The sequence below is a fragment of the Cryptomeria japonica genome, chromosome 4 (assembly GCF_030272615.1).
Source record: "Cryptomeria japonica chromosome 4, Sugi_1.0, whole genome shotgun sequence".
In the NCBI taxonomy this organism is placed as follows: Eukaryota; Viridiplantae; Streptophyta; class Pinopsida; order Cupressales; family Cupressaceae; genus Cryptomeria; species Cryptomeria japonica.
The window spans coordinates 621,132,672-621,154,202 of NC_081408.1; the positions used below are offsets into that span (position 1 = coordinate 621,132,672).

The window sequence follows — 21,531 nt, forward strand, 5'->3', positions numbered from 1 at the left end:
TTTCTTTAATACAAATGATTATATGCATAGAGAAAGAAATTATTTACAGAGATAAAATAATTTGAGTTTTTTAAAAAAGAAATAGAGATGTTGAAAAGCATGATTTTTTTTTTTCCCGATTGAAGATTTTCTCTAGATTTAAAAAAAAATAGAAAAAGTAGAATCTGATTTCTTTCTTTTAAAAAGATTAACAAATAAAAGAGAAATTTGCTTTTCATTTTAAAAAAAGAAAAGAAACTTTTATCAATGCATTTCTTTAATGGAAAATAGATTTTCCTTTCTAATTAATCCATTTAACAATTAAGAAATGATTTCCTTCAGAAAGTTGTATTCAACTAAAAGAATCTAAGAGGAGATATTTCCTTTGAAAATATAAAATTTACATAAGGAATTAGGAAATGAAAAAAAAAAGGGAGGGAACCTAGAGAAGCCTTTTGATGTTGAATCCTCTCCAAATCTTCAAGCCTAGCCTTCCTTGACTCTTCCTTGCAAGCTTGGAAAAATTTCTTTAAAACAAACTTAACTATTCTCCAAATGAAAAATATGACTACCAAGAAAAATAAAAACAAAACTATTTGAGAAAACTTTTCTTCAAAGAATAACCAACTCCCTCTTTTGAAAACTTGTATACAATATATAGGAAAAACCCCTTAATTCCACTATCTAAAGAAATTAATTGAGAATGAGATTCTTTTTCCAATATTGGATCCATGCAAAATTGATTAATATCCTAGTGGGGGGAGTTACATGCAAGGGAATTAAAGAATGAAGATTCCTCTAGAAGCTTCTAATTTCTCCTACAACATGTGCGATAATTGGGAATGGGAAAAAGAATAAATAAATAATGCCTATTTAAACTATATTCTCCAAGTGTGTATGTGGGTCTATTATTTAACCTTTTATAATATTTATTCAACCATATTCAATATCTCAACCACACAAAAAGATATAATAGAAATTGTATCAAATCAAAAGTGATAAAGGAGGGTTGTGACAATTTTGTATGCAACACTATCTTTCTGAAATGAGTAGGAGTTCTTTTCACCATTGTGTATGGCTTTCCTATCAAATTGCCAAGGTCTACCAAGAAGTAGATGGCAAGCATCCATTGGAAGAATATCACATAAGATCTTATCCTGATACCCTCCTATGGTGAATTCTACCCATTTTTGTTCATTGACAAGAACATGCTGCTCTCTATTCAACCATGTGACTCTATAGGGATGTGTGTGAGGGATTCTTTCTAGTTTGAGTTTCCTCACTACTTCTTTTGAAACTATGTTATCTGTGGATCCTAAATCACTGACCACCTTGCATACCTTTCCCATAATCTTGAACTTAATTCTGAACAATGACCTTCTTTGAATAGGTTCCTCCTTGATTGGCTCCTTTATCAAAACTCTTCTCATCATCAAACTCTCACCATCTTATGATGTTAAGCTCACTTCATGAGCTTTGGTTCTTGCTGTACTTTCTTGCACATAATGTACTTTTCTTTCACCTCCTTGTGATGAGGTGGATTTCTCTAGACATCTGTAGGCAGGGTGTCCCAACTTCTGACAATTGTAGCATTTTATGGTGGAGAAGTAGGACCCTCTTCTTGGTCCACTAGATCTACATCTACCTGGGTTGCTAGATCCCCTTCCTCTATAGCTGCTCTTGCTATATGAATCCCTACTTTGCTCAATAAGTTTGGATTCTGCTTGGGACCTTTGACCTCCTCTTCCACCAAAACTTCCTCTATGGCCTCTACCATCTCTATCCCTACCTCTACCTATGTTGCTTTGTTCTTTCTTTTTCTTAATCTTCTCTTCCACTTTAAGTGCTAGTTGATAACACTTGTGTACTATTTGTGGACATAACAAACTCATATCTTCCTATATGTTCCATCTCAATCCGTTCAAATACCTTGCTACTTTTATACTCTCATCCTCTACTAACTTGGATCTCATGCATGGTTTTTGGAACTCCTTACTGTAGCTACTGATATCTAAATCTTTTTGCCTCAAGTTTTGTCTTTTTCTATGTAGTTATATTTCATAGACCTTGAGAAGATAGGTTTCTCTAATTTTGGATACCATTGGTTTCCAGGTGGCTATTGGTTGCTTACCTTCTTTCACCCTTTCATCTTGGGTGAAATTCCACCAAGTTAAGGCTACCCCTCTCAACCTTGATTTTGCTACTTTAACCTTTTGTGCTTCAGTTATTCGATCACATTCAAAATGGTTTTCTAGGCCTTCAATCCATTCTACAAGAGCATCTGGATCCATCTTTCCACTAAAAAGAGCCACTCCCTCTAAGGTTTTACCACTCATAGCTCTCAAATCCTTCAAGAATGGTTCTTGTTCAATAACAGGGTCAGGTATGGGAACCTCATCTTCTATTGCCACCATTTTGCCCTTATCTCCAACCTTATCATGGACTTCTTTAGTTTTGACTTCTACTTCAACTAGTTTCATTGCTAGTTGCTCCAACCTCTCTCCGAGTCCTCTATTTTCTTCTTCTTGGTCTTCGACCTTCTTGGATAAATCAACATTAGTCACCATGTTTTCTTCTAAGGATTCTACTGATCCTAATTCAATTTGTTTTCTCTTTTCACCTAAATTTTACTCAGGCTCTGATACCACTATGATAGAGAGATTGAGTGAGAAGTTACTCAATCAATCTGAATTGGTCTAATTTGAAAAGTGGACCCAAGGATATACTTTTCTTATGTTTTCAATCATTGTTTGGCAACATAAAACCCCAACACCCATAGTACTCCTCAAACAATTACCCTATTGTATGTTATGCAACATTGTTCTAGTTTGCTTCCTCAAGTTACTCAAATACTCCACCATAGGTCCAAACTCCAAAATTATGTCTTAATTGTCAAAATTGATTGGAATATGTCCATTGTGTGTCTTTCAACTTCTTTTCACAATTTTGGAAGGTTCTTACACCCTTGGGAAGATTGGATTCAACTTTTAGTGAAAACAAGGCTAAAAGGCAACTAACCCATGGAGGCCTAATTGGGTGGATTTTTCTTGCATAGGGAAACAATGACCATCACCATAATGAAACCTTCCTTGGATGATGTCAACAAGGTCCAAGATCAATTTTTTTTATGGTCTTGGCTCCTGAGAAGGTGGTTTAATTACTGTCCACATTTTTAGGCAAGAAAAGAGGGTTTTGCACATGAAACAAAGGAAGTCTCTTCTAAATCCCACAACAAGCTTCTAAAATCTTGTATATCTTCTGCCACATCATTTATAACACTTATTCAACACTTCCATTCATGACATTATAACAAACACTTGCCATACAACAATAAAATGACTGTTAAAATGCACTGCCGCTGCTAATTCACTATTTTTCTACACTTTGAAGGCTTAGAACTCATGAAAAACTTGACCAAAGCATGTAAAAACCTCCAAGAAACATTTTTAGCACTTTTAAAAAGATCCCCAAGCATGGATATGGTCATCAATCAACGTTGGATTCAAAAATACATTAAATTCCCCAAAACTGGGTACTTGCTGCCAACCACTACTTCAACACACTCAAATATTAATAACTTCTAAACCAGAAAGAATAGTCCAATCTCTTCATTTGAGGTTTAGAAAAATTTATTAGTAGAAACGCATCCAAAAATTATAAAGATCCAATGGTGCAATAAAAAGTTATCATCTCTGCACCGAGACCAATTTTGACTGTCATAAATCTAGAAAGTGTATGCTTGCTGCCAACTAGAGTTAACACACACTTGCAAAATGAAAAGTAAATTGTTTGGAACTACAAATGCATAAAAAAACCCTTTAATTCTAGTGCAAACCTTTTCCTCAAGTTTGCTTACTCAAATTGGTCTTGAGCACAAACACGTTTGGTCTTACTCACATTGCTAGCCAAATCCATCACCAATTTGCCTAGCATATGTTCAAAAACTCTTCTTTCTCACAGCCCTGGAAAAAATGTGAATTTTTTACACTATAGAAGTGAAATAAAACCTATCTAAGTCCATCCATGGGATCCCAAACCTAGATTTAGACAAGTTGATGCATTTTTGTGGCCCAAACCCTTGGTAGGGCAACCAAAGCGCAAAAATGAAACTATTTTTGTACAACCAACTTCCAAACACAAAACCTGAAATATAATTACATGAGGAAAATTTAATATATAATAAAATAACTTCCCAAAAGGTACAGTACAAAAATAAGGATTCCCAATATGGACTGCTATACAAATGGAGTCAAAAGATGAGAGAAAAACATGAAATTGCTGCCCTTTCAACTGATTTTTGTTAGAAAGTACAAAAGCCAACCATATAAAAAGAAAAGGGAGGCATATATATAGTATTTTGAGATAGTTATAAATTCCTGTATGGAAATAAGGCATTTTTGTCTTCTTTTTACAAAAAAGTGTCTAAAATGACAACTTTTACAAGCAAAATGACAACTTGTGTTGCTCCAAATGGCAATTTGAGCAACCTAACACAACCAACCTTCAAAAGTCACCTATAAATGATTTAAAAAAATCCCTAAACAGGTTTCAATTCTTTCCAAATAATGCCTAAGCCTATAAGGAAGTTTTCCACAAATTAGCCCTTTTAAGCCTAGAAGCACAAAATTGACAATTCAAGCCCTAAGAAGCAAAAATTGATCTCTCAAGCACAAAATGAGATCAAACACTCATGAAATGACTAAAAATAATCTATTACAACATTCAAAACCTATTAAAAGACTTACAAACACTTAAGCATGAAAATACTAAAAATAGAGAGTAAAGCATGACTAGGTGCTCCTGCACCAACAATTTTATAATAATTAGACCTTTTCAACAAAATTTATATTAGATATATGTTTGAATTATTTTTAATACTTTGATTTTGGTTATTTAGACATTAGGCATTTCTTTGATTTTTCAATTTGATTTAGATCATATAAATTTATTGTCATGGATTTCCTATATATTCTATCAACAACCAAACATTGATATAATATTGTATTTTTTATATTAAATTATTTCCAAATGGTCATTTTTATTATTTCATCCAAAAACACTATCATGCACTTGAAACAATCAAACACTTTGATCCAACATGTTTGAATATTCTTTGAGGGTCCTCTTGCTAGTTCTTTTCACTATACACTTGACATGTATTACTATTATAGATAGAAGTAGCTTTTACATTTTCATTTTGATTATTGGTATTAAAATCATCAATTTATTCATTAAAATAATTCTATTGAAAAATGGGTGCTATCAATTTCTCTTTAAAAGTGATAATTAAAAATCTAAAGATATTCTAGAATAGGATTTATTTATATTAATATATTGAACCATAAATGGAATATTCTAATATGTGAAATATTATTTGAAATTAATAATGTAATTATTATTATGCTTGATTAATCAAATAAGAAAATTAATTAGTAATACATTTTTTGTACTTTAGTTTGAAGATTTTTAAAAAAATACTTGAAAAGAATTCACAAATAAAGATGTTAGTTATGAAGGTAGTTTGAACATGTAAATAGCAAAAAAAAATTTGAAAATTTCTTTTTAAATCTCATGCTTGGCTTGTTGCTTGAAAATTTATTTCTCAACATTTAATTTTTTAAATGATCATCAATATGGTATTAGATCTTAGAATTTTTTTTCCATTTTTCCTTGTTCTTATATTTTTATTATTGTAGAGTATCTAGTAATGTCAAGTGTTCAAGTGAATCCACTTCACTTCATTTTTATTTTTTGTATAACACTTTTAATTTTACTATGTACAAAGAGAAGGATCTCATGACAATGTCTCTAATTAGCCTTTTTTTTTAAAAAAAATTCAACATGAATAAATGCATATATGCTTGAAATTTGTTCCTCTTTATTGTTCCCTCATAAAATTTAGCCTTTTCTTAAAAAAAAATTCAACATGAATAAATGAATTACAATCATAAAGAATATATGCTTGAAATTTGATCCTCTTTATTATTCTCTCCTTGTAAATTTTTTTCTTATTCTTTCCCCTGCTCTAACTATATAGTCATGTGCTTATATAATAAGGAAAACAAAGGAAAAAATAATAATAGTTCATAATATGAATGCATTATATTTATTTTAGTTATAACTATGTTAATATTTTTTTTTAGATTTCAAGATGTTTAGGTAAATAATATTTAGGGTCATGTGATCATAAATAACTTGTCTTTTAAAGTAGTATAGTATCACATTTCTCTTCTTTAAGACATTTGAATTGTGCATATAGTAAAAATAATAATAATTTTTTTTTTCATTATTATGGTGATATCTTGGGATATGATTATACAGATAAAAAAAGGTTTCATTTAACAAAGTCACAAGTGATAATGTTTTCTCCCTTATGTTCTATTGTATAAATATAGGTTTGAGTAGATGGTCTTTAAGATTGTTATTTGATAAATTATATATGTAGACTATTTTTAATTCTTAACAATGATACTATAGAATTGATGTGATATCGATTTAAATTCTTATAAAAAAGGAGCATGGTATCTAAAAAGAAAGGGAGTCAAAATAATATATAATTTTAAGCTATTATTTGATAGTTAGATACATATCAATTGTAATGGTATTGTCTTATAATATTTGTCTTCCCCAGTGATTTTATTCTATTAGACCAATTTATGCATATCTTGATGATTTTACATGAATGATTCTCTAAGAAGAGAATAGTTAGTTTCTAACATATTTTAATAAGCTTAAAAATATCTAAATTTATTGGGAATAACATATCTATTTGTAATGGGTGGCTTTCACCTTAAAAAACTATCTAGGGAGAAGCTTCGAAATGATACTACAGAAAAATATTTGGATCCTACATTTAATAAAATGATTTACTAGATCTAATAAATATTACACAAAACTAAATCTATCCAATAATGAATACAATGAATAATAAGATGAAAGTAAATTAAATGAAAAAATATGATTGACAACATTCTAGAATATATATATTCAAAGTCTAAATGGGTAAATGAAAGAGAGATTTACAATATATAGCCTTTCACTTTGAAAATTTGGAAAGGATGATAAAAAGGTAGAAACCAAAAAATATTAGATTGCCATCTAAGTTTTAAACTCTAGAAGGATGAAAAAAATAGAATCACATGAAAGAAGAAATAAATATGTGGTTAAAATTATAGATTTGTATGGTGCACTTTTATAAAAGGAAACGATCAACATAACTACAAATTTTCAACTTCGAATCACTAAAAATGATATTTAAGTTTGAATTTTACAATAATATAAAGTAATGAAATTTAAACTCTTAATGTAGTTTATGTTTACAATTTTTTTCACCTTTTTAAAATTAGTTGGATTTTTTTTTTAATAAATTTAAAAGTAGAATATGAAAATTTTAAAATAAGTGAGGTTGATGAGATATCATAAAAAAGAGAAAAATACATATTTTTTCACATTGATTACTTAATAGTTTGATGCATATAAAAAAATATTTTTTATAAGAATTTATTTTTAATTATTTAAAATTGAAATTACTCAAAACATCATATTTTTCACAAGATACCATTTTTTATCCAATTTTTTTCAATGCATACCCTCTTGGAGAAACCATAAATTATGAAAAAAGAAGAAGAAAGAAGTGGTGCTTTAAACAATGTAATACAAGAATCTATGCTTACATGAAGGCATGATCAATCTTCAGAGGTGCTCTTAATATGTAGTATTATAAATAAGGATATCATAAAAAAGACTATAATTAATTGCAAAAGGAGTTGGTAGAAAACCTCCTTTATCATTTACTCTAAAACATGTCCAATACATTAATGAGGACAAGTGGAATGACAAGAAATTTATAATTCTCATAGTGAGTGCAAAATGTTCTTTTTCCAATGTCCTTTTCTTTTATATCCTTTTCTTTTATAAATCTATCTTGGAGAATTATGAAGTTCAAATAAAATCCCATCAACCAATAAAATAGAGAATTAATCCTTGATAGTGATTTTTTAAGTCTCAAAAATTGATGCAAGGGTAGTGAAATTTATCTTTTCTCACTCCAGTGAGTTTGGGGAGGAGTAAGGATTAATGCTAGGCCAAATAACCCATTGCGTGCAATTTCCTAAGTTAATTTATTGATCTTGGTAAAAATTGGGTACTGGTATGGGTAGATTTTGATGGACATACTCTTGGGTAGAAGCTAAATTGCATGATCTTTAAAGGAAAATGGTGGGAGTGTATCTCACTCTAAATGGATGATTAGACGGAAAGGAAAGGTTTTTTTAAGATCTTTTGATAGGTTCGAGACAAATGATTCCTTGAGATAATGTAATTTGTGACACTAGATTATTATATATTATTTTTCATTAAATTTTGATTTATTACACATTTGTTCCAATTCAATACCAAATGAAGAGAACAAACATTATGTCTTTATTAAATGAACGTATTTATACCTTTATAATTGCATCCCAAGAAATCATCACAATAATGAAAATATTTATTTCTCATTAAATTTTGATTTATTACACATTTGTTCCAATTCAATACCTAATGAAGAGAACAAACATTATGTCTTTATTAAATGAACTTATTTATACCTTTATAATTGCATTCCAAGAAATCATCACAATAATGAAAATATTATTTTATAATTATTTTTATACATGCACAATTCAAGTGCCTTGAAGAAGAAAAATATACCACTACATTACTTTAATAGTTAAAAATATACCACTACATTATCCTAATAGGTAAGTTATTTGAAATCTAAAAAATATTAACATGATTGCAACTAAAACATGGAAATACAAGTCTTATAATTGTGTTCCAAAATTAAAATAGTATACATCTGAACCATTCATACTATGAATTATTTTATTATTTTATTATTTTCTTTTCCTATCGTATATAGATATGAGTATGTAACTATAATAGGGAAAAGCAAGGAAGGATCTGGTAATAAAAAAAGACACAAAATTATTAAGGAAGGAGAGAAGAATGAAGAGGAACATATTTCAATAATAGATTCTTTATCATTGTAACTCATTATTTAAGTTGATTTTTGTTTTTAAAAAATGTTACAAGAATCAAAGTTTCCTTCCACAAAGAGATTGTAATGAAATTCTTGCTTTTTACATATAAAAATTAGATGTAGTATAGTTAAATAAGTGAAGGAACTTCACTTGTATACACTTGAAATCATTAATTTTCTCCAATAAAAATATAATAGAAAAATAAAGAATTTTTCTCGCTAAGATGGTACCATCTGGATGACCAATTGAAAAATTTAATGTTGAAGAAATTGACCATTTGAAAATTATAGTGTTGTGGAAATAAATATCAAGAAATAAGACAAATAAAAGATTTACAGAATTACCTTCACAATTGTAGCATTTTTATTTGTAAGTATTTTTCAAGTATTTAAAAAAAAAAGTGAAATACAAAAAGTGTGTATTTAATGAATTTATTACAAGATTAAACAAGAATAATAATAACTATATTATTAAATTCAAATGATATTCCATATACTATAATATTCTATTTATGGCTAAATAGAAATATAAATAAGTCCTATTCTAAGATATTTGAATTTTTTTAATATCAATTTTAGAAATAAATTGATAGCACCCATTTTTAATAGTATTATTTGAATGAATAAATTGATTTTTAATATCAATCACCAAGATGAAAATGTACAAGTTACTTCTATTCATGATAGTTTGAAAGAGAATAATTCATTAATAAATTTGAAGTATAGAGTTAAATCAATTGGTAAGAGGATCCTCAAAGAATGTTCAAAAAAGTGTTTGATTGTTTCAAGTGCATTGATAGTCTTTTTTCATGGAATAATAATCATTATATAAAAACTATAATATTATATTTATATCAATATTTTATTGTTGATAGAATTGGTAAGAAATTCTTTAAATAAGTTTTCATAGTTCAAATTAAAATTGAAAATGGGATGAAAACATCCAATTTCTGATAACTAATTTTATAATATTAATAATAATGCAAACATGTATCTAATAATTATTTTACTGAAAATGATATAATTATTATTAAATTCCCAGTTGACTTGTTAAAAGATATGAATATATAATTAGAGAACAAAGACGAAGACATTTCAAGGGTAGATTTTTCATCATTTTAATTTATTTATTCAAGTTAAAAAAAGTCATTTAATAAGGTTACAAGAATCAAAGTTTCTTTTCAAAGAGAGGACACCACATTAAGTTTTCATGTATACAACAAAAAAAATATATTAAGTATTAGAGGCATTATAGTTGAAGAAGTGAATCAACTCCACTTGCATATACATTTACACATTGAGTGTGATGTTCCAAAAAAAAAGTATAATATAACATCAAAAAAATAAAAAATAAATCTGTTTATACTAAGATCTAACACTATCTAGATCATTTAGAAAATAAATGTTGTAGAAGTAGATCTTCAAGCAACAAGCCAAACATAAAATTTAAAGAATTCTTTCAATTTCTTTAAGTTTCTATGATTAATTACTTTCATAACTATCATTTTTATTTTTAAGTATTTTTCAAGTACTTTTTTGCAAAAGAAATAAAGTGTTATTTTTTTTCATTGAATAAGTTTTCTTAAAAATTTAAACAAGCATAATAATAATTGTATTTACTAATGTTGAATGATATTCTACATATTAAATTATGTCATCTATGATTCAATAGATAACTATAAATCAAACCTATTTTAATATATTTGAATTCTTTTTAAAATTATCACTTTTAAAGATAAATTGATGGCGTCCATTTTTCAATAGCATTTGTTTGAATGAATAAACTTAATTTTAATACTTATCATCAAAATGATAATGTAAAAATTACTTCTATCTACGAATAAAGGAAAAAATAGGAAACCGTAAGAGAATCTTCAAAAAACTATTCTAACATATTGGGGTAAAGAGATTGGTTGTTTCAAATACATTGATAGTCTTATTTACATACAACAATACCTATCTTTAAGAAATAATTAACTATAACAAATATAATACTATATCAATACTTGATTGTTGCTAAAATAGATAAGATATCCATAACAACAAATTTACATGATTTAATCAAGACTAAAAATCAGTTTAAAACATCTAATTTTCAAATAATTGATTTCAAAATATAACAAATAAATATACATCTTATAAAAAATTTGCTTAAAATAATCTAATTATTATAAAATACCCAACTAATTGAAAATAACATTTACCAAAATATCGATCTAATTATTATTATAAAATACCCAACTCATTGAAAGTAACGTTTAAGATATATATATATTTTTTATTGGAAAAAGTGGGAGAGGGAGCTCTGCAACCAAGGTACACAAACGGTCCTTGGCTGCAGGTTAGCTCTCTGCCCAGGGGCTCCCAGTCCTAGTGGGAGGCCCCCGCATTAACTCTATTCGTGCCTCATTTAATGGAGAGAAAAACCGATGGTGAAGGGCATAATACTCACAAAACCCCTATCAATGGCAAAAAAACCTTCACTGAAGTTGTTCAAGGGCTCCGCGCGACCTTTCCAGATGAGGCGAGGTTCGAACTAGAGACAATCCAAGATGCAACAACAAATTGTGAAGAAGGTGAGGTTGCCTCGGCCCTGAGAGTCATCATTAAACCTAACTCCTCTATGACTGAATGTATTTCTAAAGAAATTGCTACGCTTAGGGATTCCCGCGATTTTTTTAGCAGCCCTTGATGTAGATAAAATGCCATCTAGACAATATCTCAATAAATGGTTTCAGGATACTTGGTCTATTAAGTTTGGATTCAGTTTTCGTTCTGCAGAATGTTACAAAAAGGTTTATTTCTTATTTTCTTTAATGATAAAGAGATGCAAAGGAAGGTTATTGAAAAACAATTTTGGAGTATAGGCAACACCTGTTTTAGGGCCATTCCTTGGACTCCGCTTGCTTGTAATGAAGAAATAATGGCACTCTCCAACCCTAAATAGGTAGTTATTAAAAATGTCCCCCCTTTTTTGTGGAACTGTATTTCTAAAATCACGGAGCCACTTGGAAAGGTTATTAAAATTGATTCCTCGGCTTCTCTACTACCTCACATGGATGCGAGGGTTCTCATTGCATTCAACCCTAGAGTAACCCTCCCCTTTGGTATTGACATTTGTATTGAAAACCAACTCTTATCGTGCCCCGTAGAATACTTAGGAGGGATTAATGCATGCCATAGATGTAGAAGAAGTGGACATTACCTAAAAAATTGCCCTTTGATGGTGAGAAAAAATGGTGCCTCCTTCAAGAAGACTTCTAGCAGAACCCGCCTTCACTCGGAGTCGGAAGAAGCTAATAAGACTAACCCTATTCCCTCTGCATCCCCACCTCTTGACCCTCCCCCCCAACCAAGGGTTGTTGAATCTATACCTTCATCTGATCCTTCTCCCCCCTTGTCTCAACCCCAAACCCTCCCTTGCCCATCCACTTTGCCTCTTGCAAAAGTTATTCTCAAATATCAGTTGGCATTAAAAGAAGCTAATCGGGCTACTAGTGAACTTGATGTATTAGAACTAGATAAGAACACAGTCTCCATTCCTACTGGTGAACCTAGGAAGCAAAATGCTTAGCAAATTGTTCTTGAAAAGATGAAGATGGCTGTAGAACATAGAAAACAACTAGAATTAGCATTAATTAATCAAAAAAAGGAAATTGAATCATGTACCATACCCTTCCTCCAAGAGTTGATCGAAGGGGAAGATGGTGGTACTTAGGTTGCCACCAGTGCTACCGAAAAGGTTAGTCACTCCCCTCTTGGACCTAAAGTTAATGTAAATGCCCCCACAGAGGATATGAGTGTCCATCATATGGAAAATATTCCAGTGGAGGCTAAGGAAGGAGGAGAGATAAATCTTACTGAAAAAACCTCTAATAACACTGATGGGGAGGTGGAGACTATCACTTCTCCTTCTGACCAACCCCTTGAGAAAGGGCATGGTACTGATCCAGGGTTACAGTTGGCTGAAACAATGAATAAAAATATTGAAAGGGAAAATACATTCTCCCCTTATCTTAGAACCTTTGAGGTTGGAACCAATGGTGGGGGAGAAGAACAAACTGGTAATATAACAAAACAAAAAAAGGAGGAAAAGACCTCCTAGAGTTAGTAAAGACAATTCAGCTAGGAAAGTTTCCTTAGGACCTGATCAGCTCTCTAAACTCAGAAAAAAAAGAGGCAGACCACTATCAACTGTGGCCTTTGATGCTAGCTACCTCTCTAAATCTAAGGAATGACCCAAATATTTTGAAGGGTTTAAAACCCTAGGGGACAACTCTGAAGCAACCCCCCAATGATGAAAACCATCTCATGGAACATCAGGGGATTAGAGGCCCCTGACAGGAAATATGTGGTCAAAAGATTCCTAAATATGTACAACAAAATTGATTGCCTTATGCTCCAAGAAATAAAATTAGTAGGATTCTCTCTAGAAATTGGGCTAAAATCCATCTGGAGGGAAGCCACCCCCTTCTTCACCAAACACCCTAAGGGTAAGGGTGGAGCTACAATATTGCTAAGTCCTAAATGGAAGAACAAGATTCTCAAATGGGGACAATCCCCCTGTGATAGGGCAGTATGGGTAATAATACAGAATGAAAATAAGACATTTGGTCTCTGCTCAATATATGCTTCTACTGACTACCGAGAAAGGGGGGAGATGTGGGAATGGATTACAAAAATAGAAGACATCCCTTGGCTCTTGGGAGGAGACTTTAATATGGTACTCAATGCATAAGACAAACAAGGAGGGAATAAGGTGGGATGGAAAGGAGCAAAGAGGATACACTAGGAGAGGATGGTCAATAAAATGAGGTTGCTTGACCCAATAGTAGGTAAAAAAGGAGAACACAACTCAATATGGTACACCTGGTGTAACCACCAACAATACAATAAGAGAGTGTGCTGTAGGCTAGATAGATTTTACTTCAATAGGGATTGTTTTGAAATTATTAAAAATGAGGAAGGTGTTTAGTATGTTGTCATACCATATACTTTATCTGATCATCACCCCATTATGATTGGGATAAAGATAACTAATAGTAAAATGGCCCTTCCAAGCCCTAACTTGAATTTTAGAATGAACACTATCTTGCTAAAGGATGGTGATCTTAAGTGTGCACTATACCTGGTCAGAATGTATAACAAATGTGGAAACAACAAGTTGTCAAACATTGAAAGGTGGAACTAAAATATTGCAACCTGGACCTCACTTTGTCAGGTGGTAGGTAAAAAGAAACGTAAGGATGCCAGAGCAACTGAGATGCAATTGAACAATGCACTACAAGTGGCAAAATCTAAACTGCAAGGGGATCTGGAAAATGCAACACTCACTTGTCAACTAATCAGGGCCAAAAATGATCTTAGAAGGCTACAAAGCCAAAAAATTAAAGGATGGAGAGCAAGAGCTAAGCTTAATTGGTTAGATTCTGGGGATCGGGGGTCCAAGTTCTTCTTCTAGATGCTTAAAATGAAACAAGCAAGAGAAAATATAGACTCCATATGGGAAGACAATAAAAACCTCTCTGAACCAAATGAAATTCTAGAATGTTTTGCTCAGTACTACAAGCAATTATTCTCTACAGAACTAGTTAGGGAGGAACAGGAAAATGCAAGGAAATTAATCATGTCTTTAGTCTCCAAACTCCTTGATAAATAAGATAGTAGGATTCTTGAAGGAGCTATCTCCAAAGAAGAAATCAAAGAAGATATAGATGCCCTCAGTAATGACAAATCCCCTGGCCCTGATGGGTTCCCAGTAGAATTTTACAAGGATAATGTTGAATGGATTGTAGATGATCTCCATGAGCTATATTCTGAGACTATTCACAAGGGATCCCTGGGTGAGAACATAAACCAAGGTCTGATCAAACTCATTCCCAAAGAGGGAGATAGAACCCTTGTTAAAAACTAGAGACCCATTACACTGTTAAATGTATCATATAAGATATTAGCAAAGTTGACAGCAAGCAGATTGGAAAATATTCTACCTAAGATTATCAGTAATACACAAACAGGGTTTGTCAAAGGATGCTATATATTAGAGAACTTAATCACATGTTGGGAATCACTTCATTGGGAAAAAGAAACAAGACAGAATGGAGCCATGTTACTCATCGACTTCGAGAAAGCTTATGACAAAATTGAATGGGAATATATTATTCAGATGCTCCAAACTCTAGGATTCCCCCTGGGTTCTGTAAACTGGTCAAAACACTATTATGTGATGCTAATGCCTCAGTTGAAGTGAATGGAATGAGATCCCCCAAATTTGCACTATCCAGGTCAATAAGGCAAAGTTGCCCCCTAGCCCCTGCACTATTAGTCATAGTTGTTGATGCAATGTTCTATTTACTCAAAGACTCCTCTATCACTCCTCTTGTTAGGGGAATATCCTTACCTAATAATAAGGAAATATGTAATATCCAATTTGCTGATGATACGACAATGTTAATTAAACTTGATGAAGAAAACCTTACTGCCCTGCTGGAAAATATAAATGTTTTTTGCATTGCCTCTGGAAGTAAGATTGCTATGCACAAATCTAACCTACTTGGCTAGGATGACAGCCCTCTGGACAGGCTCTCAAAATTCTCTCTCAATTGGTTGGGTCCTTCCAATATCTAGGTATCCCATTCTCTATCCTTCCAAATCTAAAAGAAATGTGGGAATGGGTAAGGAATAAGATAGAGAAGAAACTCTCTAAATGGAATAGGAACTATCTATCTCAGGCTGGAAGATTTTATGTCTGTCAAAAGATCTTGGCATCATATAATATCTATTTCTCCACTACCTGGCTCTTCAAGAACTATCAATTTAACCATATCCAAAAATAGATAAGGGAATTTCTTTGGTCAGATGGGAAAGGTACTAGGAAGCAACATGCAGTGAAATGGGAATGGTGTACTATGCACAAACTGCATGGTGGGATGGGGCTAAAAGATCTTAGAATGCAAGGGATAGCCCTCACCTCCAAATGGATCCTCAAAGCCATAGATGGTGAGGAGCCATGGAAAGTCCTAATAAGAAATAATATATCATCCTCAATTCCAAATAAAGCCAAGAAGTGGAAAGACCTCCCCATGATTGACCTTCTTCTTGGACAGATAGATGTAACCCCAGCTGGATCAGGGGTCTTTAAGTCCCTATGGAAGGCTTGGGAACAAGTGAAACACTTGGTACAGTACAATCTGAAGGGAAATAGATAGGGCTAGGTCACTAGTGATAGATCTATCTAATGGAATCTAATATATAATGGAAAACCATTGGTAGCTCTTCAAGGCTGCTCTGCACTTAATGGCACAATATGGGAATCAATTACTTTGAAGAATGGCCAATTAAGAGCATGGGATGATCTGCAACTTTCCTTCTCTATCTCGTTATCCCAAAGCAGAACCTATAACATCCTTAAGTCTGCCTTAGCCAATGCTCTTCCCCCACCTCACCTTTCTCCCCCCCCCCCCTTCTCCTTCTTTGGGCTTAGCTGGGTTGATGGCACACCTCTTTCCTCTCTTAAAGCCAAAAACATTTATGAATCCCTCACTGAGGCATATACCATTTTTCTTCACCTAAATAATTGTTGGGAGCTAAATTGGGAACCTGGGGTATGGAAAGATAGATTAGGTAAATTTTGGATGACTCCAAATGAACCAAAAAAATAGTTCTTTGATTGGAGACTGCTATTAAATTAACTCCCTATTAAGGAGAAGGAGGGTAACTACCTAAATTGCAAGATTTGTAGAATTCCAAAGACTGTGAAACATATCTTTTTTGACTGTCATTTTGCAAAGGAAATCTGGAACTTGTTTGGTCTAAATTTAGATGCTAATTGTGTTGAAATCATAAATGTTGTTTTAGGCTACATTAAGGGCAGTAGGAAAACTACAAATATCTTCTGGTCTTGTTTATCTTTAAAAATTCTTTGGCTCATTTGGAAATACCGTAATGATGATGTCTTTAATAACAGCACAAGGCACCTCACTGAGTCTCTTAGGAGACTCATTTTTCATACTATCTCAATGCAAGTCACTATGGTTATAAAGCTAGAATCAGATAAGTCTGATAAATGGATAAAGGAAGGTGCCACCATTGTCTACACCAGAGAGCTATCCCATGGCTTCACATGGGAGAGAGATGAACCAAGAAAGGTGGCATTTGAGCAAGCACTAATGGCCTTCATGAGACAGATGGACCGTAGACATCTACATATGGAAATTTCTCGGGAGGAAGCTGACCTGATACACCATAACACCTCACACCCTCACAAGCAGGACATTCTTGATGGTCGTATGGAAGTATGGCAAGATGGAGATATGGGCTGGGTGGCTTGGATCTCACTAGTGGGAGTCAACTCTTCTCCAGATTCTGAAATTTCTTTCATATAGTCTGTTATGACTCTTTATTTTGATCTTTTTGCTCTTATAATATGATGTAATTATTGTAACCATCTCCCCTTATGTGGTGATACTCTCGAATTATAATCTTTTTGATGGGTGCACCCTCCTGAGGTGCCTTGATGTTGATATTCTCAGTCAATTCTGGTGATATGTAATGACCTTATGATATTTAATCCAAAAAAATAAAAGTAACATTTATAATTTTTTTTACTAAAAATTCCTAACTCATTGAAAGTAAACATCATCAAAGATTTTTAAATGAACCGTGAAAAGACCAAAATACACTTAATGAAGTTAGTTTTGGTTAATAGAATCTAATCAAATCAGATTGGAAGTCCAGGTCTTTACTAAGAAGGAACAACAATGCACTAGCTTTGATTTGTCTGAATTAATAAGCAGCAAACATATTCTTGCATTAGTTTTAATAATGAGTAGTAAAACCCAATACCCAATACTTAGAACATATATATCATAACTCTCACGAGTAATAAAACTCATCATCAAAACATATATAGCATCATGATATATTATATCTCTCACAAGTAATAAAACTCAATCCTGAGAACATATATATCATAATTCTCGCGAATAATAAAACCCAATTCTGAGAGCATTAAAATAGTTTACTAAAGTTTTGGAGAGTATGAGGAATAGGATCAGGCATGGGGAAGAGGGGAAGCAGAGGGTGGAGTGGGCGCAGATACGATGGAATGTGATCTTTTGGCAGATCCCCTTTCAGAGCGACTGTTGTGAGCGAATTTGATGCTACCCTGGTGAAGACCCTTTTGTTTTTCTTCTTCAGACCATTCGGAACCGTAATACTCTTCCTCTGTAGCAGTGGTGGCTTTGGAGGGCGGGAAGATCATGCCTCCCCACTGCGGAAAGTGCACCAAACACACAGGTATTGTACATGCAACTATCATCACTCCCATCAACGTGATTCCCGTTCCTGTCGAGTATGCTGAGCTTGTGAAGAATAGAAGCTGAGTTAAGCCTGCACCCAAGTTCCCTCCTGCGCCTGTCAAGCCTGAAATCACCCCAAGGGACCTACAGTGCAATACATTAACATTATTCACATTTTCAATTTGATACAGCTGTTTTTGATTGAGTTAGATTAAAAAAATTTAACATTAATATTGTAGATCACACATGATCTTTAATTATAAAAATTTCAAAATATCAATATTGTAAATCACATTTCATGATCTATCATCAAAATGAATTTAAAATCGATATTTTCAATCACACTCCACAATTTAGACAGTGAAAAATTATCACTATTCCGAACATTGATATTGATATTAAATAACAAACAATGTGTAAATTTGAAAAAATGCAATTGCTTTTGAAATCTAAACAGGTATTGAATTCACCTGCGCGAGATAAAAGGGATGATGCCGAACGTTGCCCCACAAGCTGCCTGCGCGCAAATGGAGAAGGCGATCATGGCGACGATAGAGAGGGGAAGAGATCCTGCTTTTCCCAGCCAAATGCAGAACAACCCTCCTCCTGTCTGCAAAATCCAGAGCAGCCAAAGGCGTCCTCTCATTCCGAACATGGCGGCGCTCTTGTCCGAAAGGAACCCACCCAATGGCCGGGCCCCAATATTCGCCAGCCCAAACGTAGCCGCTATAATTCCTGCTGTGTGCAATGTTAGGTTGAACTTGTCGAAGAAATATTCAGCAATCACATTGTCTGTTGTGAGTTCCACCCCCATTGTATATCCGTACAGAAGTGCAAATATCCACGTTCGGTAATTGCAAATGCCATACCAGAATACCTGTAGGATATTAAAATATGTCATACTAGAATATCACAGAAGTGGGTTTTTTATAATCATCGAAGTTTAAGATTTATTAGGTCATTGTGATTGAGGACCATTGCGATCATGGTTTGAATTTTTTATGTTGATATTAATGTCAATGATTCAATACTTCAAACCTTCATTCTGCTAGTGTACTTACAAGATCAAAACCTTCATTTGACTTACAGCTTTGTGTCTTTAACGGGCTACTCGGTATTCACCAACAGAAATAAATTAAAAAAGATAGACAAAAGCTATGCCCATCAAAGATTTATATGTATAGTGGATATTATAATCTAAAAACATTGATAATAAAATATGGTGAAAGTTAGTTATTCATTATATAATTTGATGGTTAAATTGTGGCATTATTGTTCATCAGCATTATTGTTCTAGATGATGATTGTAATTATGAACAATACACCTGCACTTCTATATACTAACAAATTTGAACTTTCACATTAAAGATGATGTGGTTTATGATAGTGATTTAATGCTCCAAAACCTAGTTGGACAAATATTGCTGCAAGCATTGTACCTCTATTAGACTATTATTGTGGTTATAGCTTTGTCTCTCTACTGAACTATTGTACTGGCCTATTTACATACACTAAGAATAAAGTTCCCATTTATGACCTCTCCAATCAGACCAAAAAAATCTTATTCACAATAAAATGAAATTTTAAAAATTATGACGAAAACTAATCTCCATATTGTGTATCTATGCCTATCAAAGATTTATATGTACGGTGATGAATAAATTACCTTAGAGAACTGATCCTTGACCTTCTCCCCGCTCTTTTGCAGCGCTCGGAAGTTACCATCAGGAAGGTCTTGTCCAAGAGTGAGAACCAAAACACCCATTAAAATATGCAGAGTACCAGGGATGAAGAAGGCGATGCGCCAGGCAATGAAAGCAGGAGACCCGATCTTACTGTGAATGAGCTCGAAAACAAGAGGCATAAGCAGCTGAGTAGCACCCCCACCCATATTACCCCACCCAGCCGCAGTGCCATTAGCCAGACCAACGATATTAGTACTAAACATGGAGCTCATCCAGTACTGGCACGACACAAAGGTAGCGAGAGAAAACCCAATCAGAAATCTCACAACTATAAATCCCCCAGCGGAGGAAATGAGGGACATGCTGAAAACAGTGGGGGCCGACAGCATGATGAGAAAAGCGCAGCCATAGCGGGGACCCAAAAGATCACAGACAGCCCCCATAGCCAACCTAGAAAAGATGGAACCCGAAACCGACGCAATTCCTGCGTTCCCAATATCCCGCTTGGTCAGATCAAGATTGTCTCTGATCACCGGCAAGAGCGGTGCCGCCGCAAAAGTGGAGACAAAGCAAGTGCAGAAGGACATCCACGAAAGGTGGAAAGTTCTCATGTGGGGATTCGCAAAAGAAAACAGCTTGAATTGGGTGGCCTTGTGCTCCGAGTCCACCGCCACCTTAAACTTTTCTCCACCCGCCGCCGCCGATTCAGTCCCCTCCACGCTGAAACCAAATGCGGCCTCTCTTCCCGTAACTCCATGCATGGAATTTCCTGGAGAGGCTTCAATATCCACACTTCCCCCAACACTGGACCTACTTTGGTCTGCCATATTTCTTATCACTCAATCAATCAAGCAATCAATCAAAGGTGGTTTCTTTGTTTGTTTGAATTAGGGAAACCATGCTCTTAAATAGACCATTTTGCCCGTATTAAATTTGATGGAATCTGAGCTCAATTTGACCTGGCAAAATATTTTTAATGGCTCTCCATGATCCGGAAGAGTCACCTCTTGGGTTAAGAAATGCATCGGCGCCGCGTCCTGACGACGCTTGGAAGTTGGGAGTAACGTGGGTCTGTTTGGAGTTGTGATTAGCCGCCTGTTTGGGTCAACTTATTATTTTAGGGATTGCACTCCATTATTTCAGAGGTGAGGGAATTGAATTATTGGTACAGCGTGACATCTCAAGTGGGTATTGATATTTCATTGTTGCAGCTTTGCCCCAAATGGATAACGGCGAGCCACAACTTGAATTCAACCAGTTTCAATTGCAATCCTTGCGTCGCTCTTCTTCGCGTGCCTGGTGCTGACCAATCTTTAAGTAGACAGCTTAAACCGGCACCAAATATGGGAATTATAAAATTCTTTACAACTTTTTGAATATCTATTACTGAATCAACAAGTCAACCGTGGAGTCCATTTTCTTGTGATATTAGTATTGTTTAGATAGGTACGTACGTATATTTGTTAAATGGATGAGGAGGAATAGGTGTGTTTGACTCTCTAATCAGATAAGAGAGCTAATTTTAGATGTTAAATTGATGAAGAGG

General features: G+C 33.4%; 1 protein-coding gene across 1 annotated transcript; it reads right to left on the reverse strand.

Moving 5' to 3' along the window:
- Positions 1–18,026: 18,026 nt before the first annotated feature.
- On the reverse strand, positions 18,027–20,812 carry LOC131037694 (high-affinity nitrate transporter 2.1-like). Its single transcript, XM_057969879.2, has 3 exons — positions 19,967–20,812; positions 18,771–19,177; positions 18,027–18,444 (listed from the first exon to the last, which is right to left on the reverse strand). The coding sequence occupies exons 1-3, from the start codon at positions 20,810–20,812 to the stop codon at positions 18,054–18,056; spliced, it is 1,644 nt and encodes a 547-aa protein (XP_057825862.1). The 3' UTR covers positions 18,027–18,053.
- Positions 20,813–21,531: the final 719 nt, after the last annotated feature.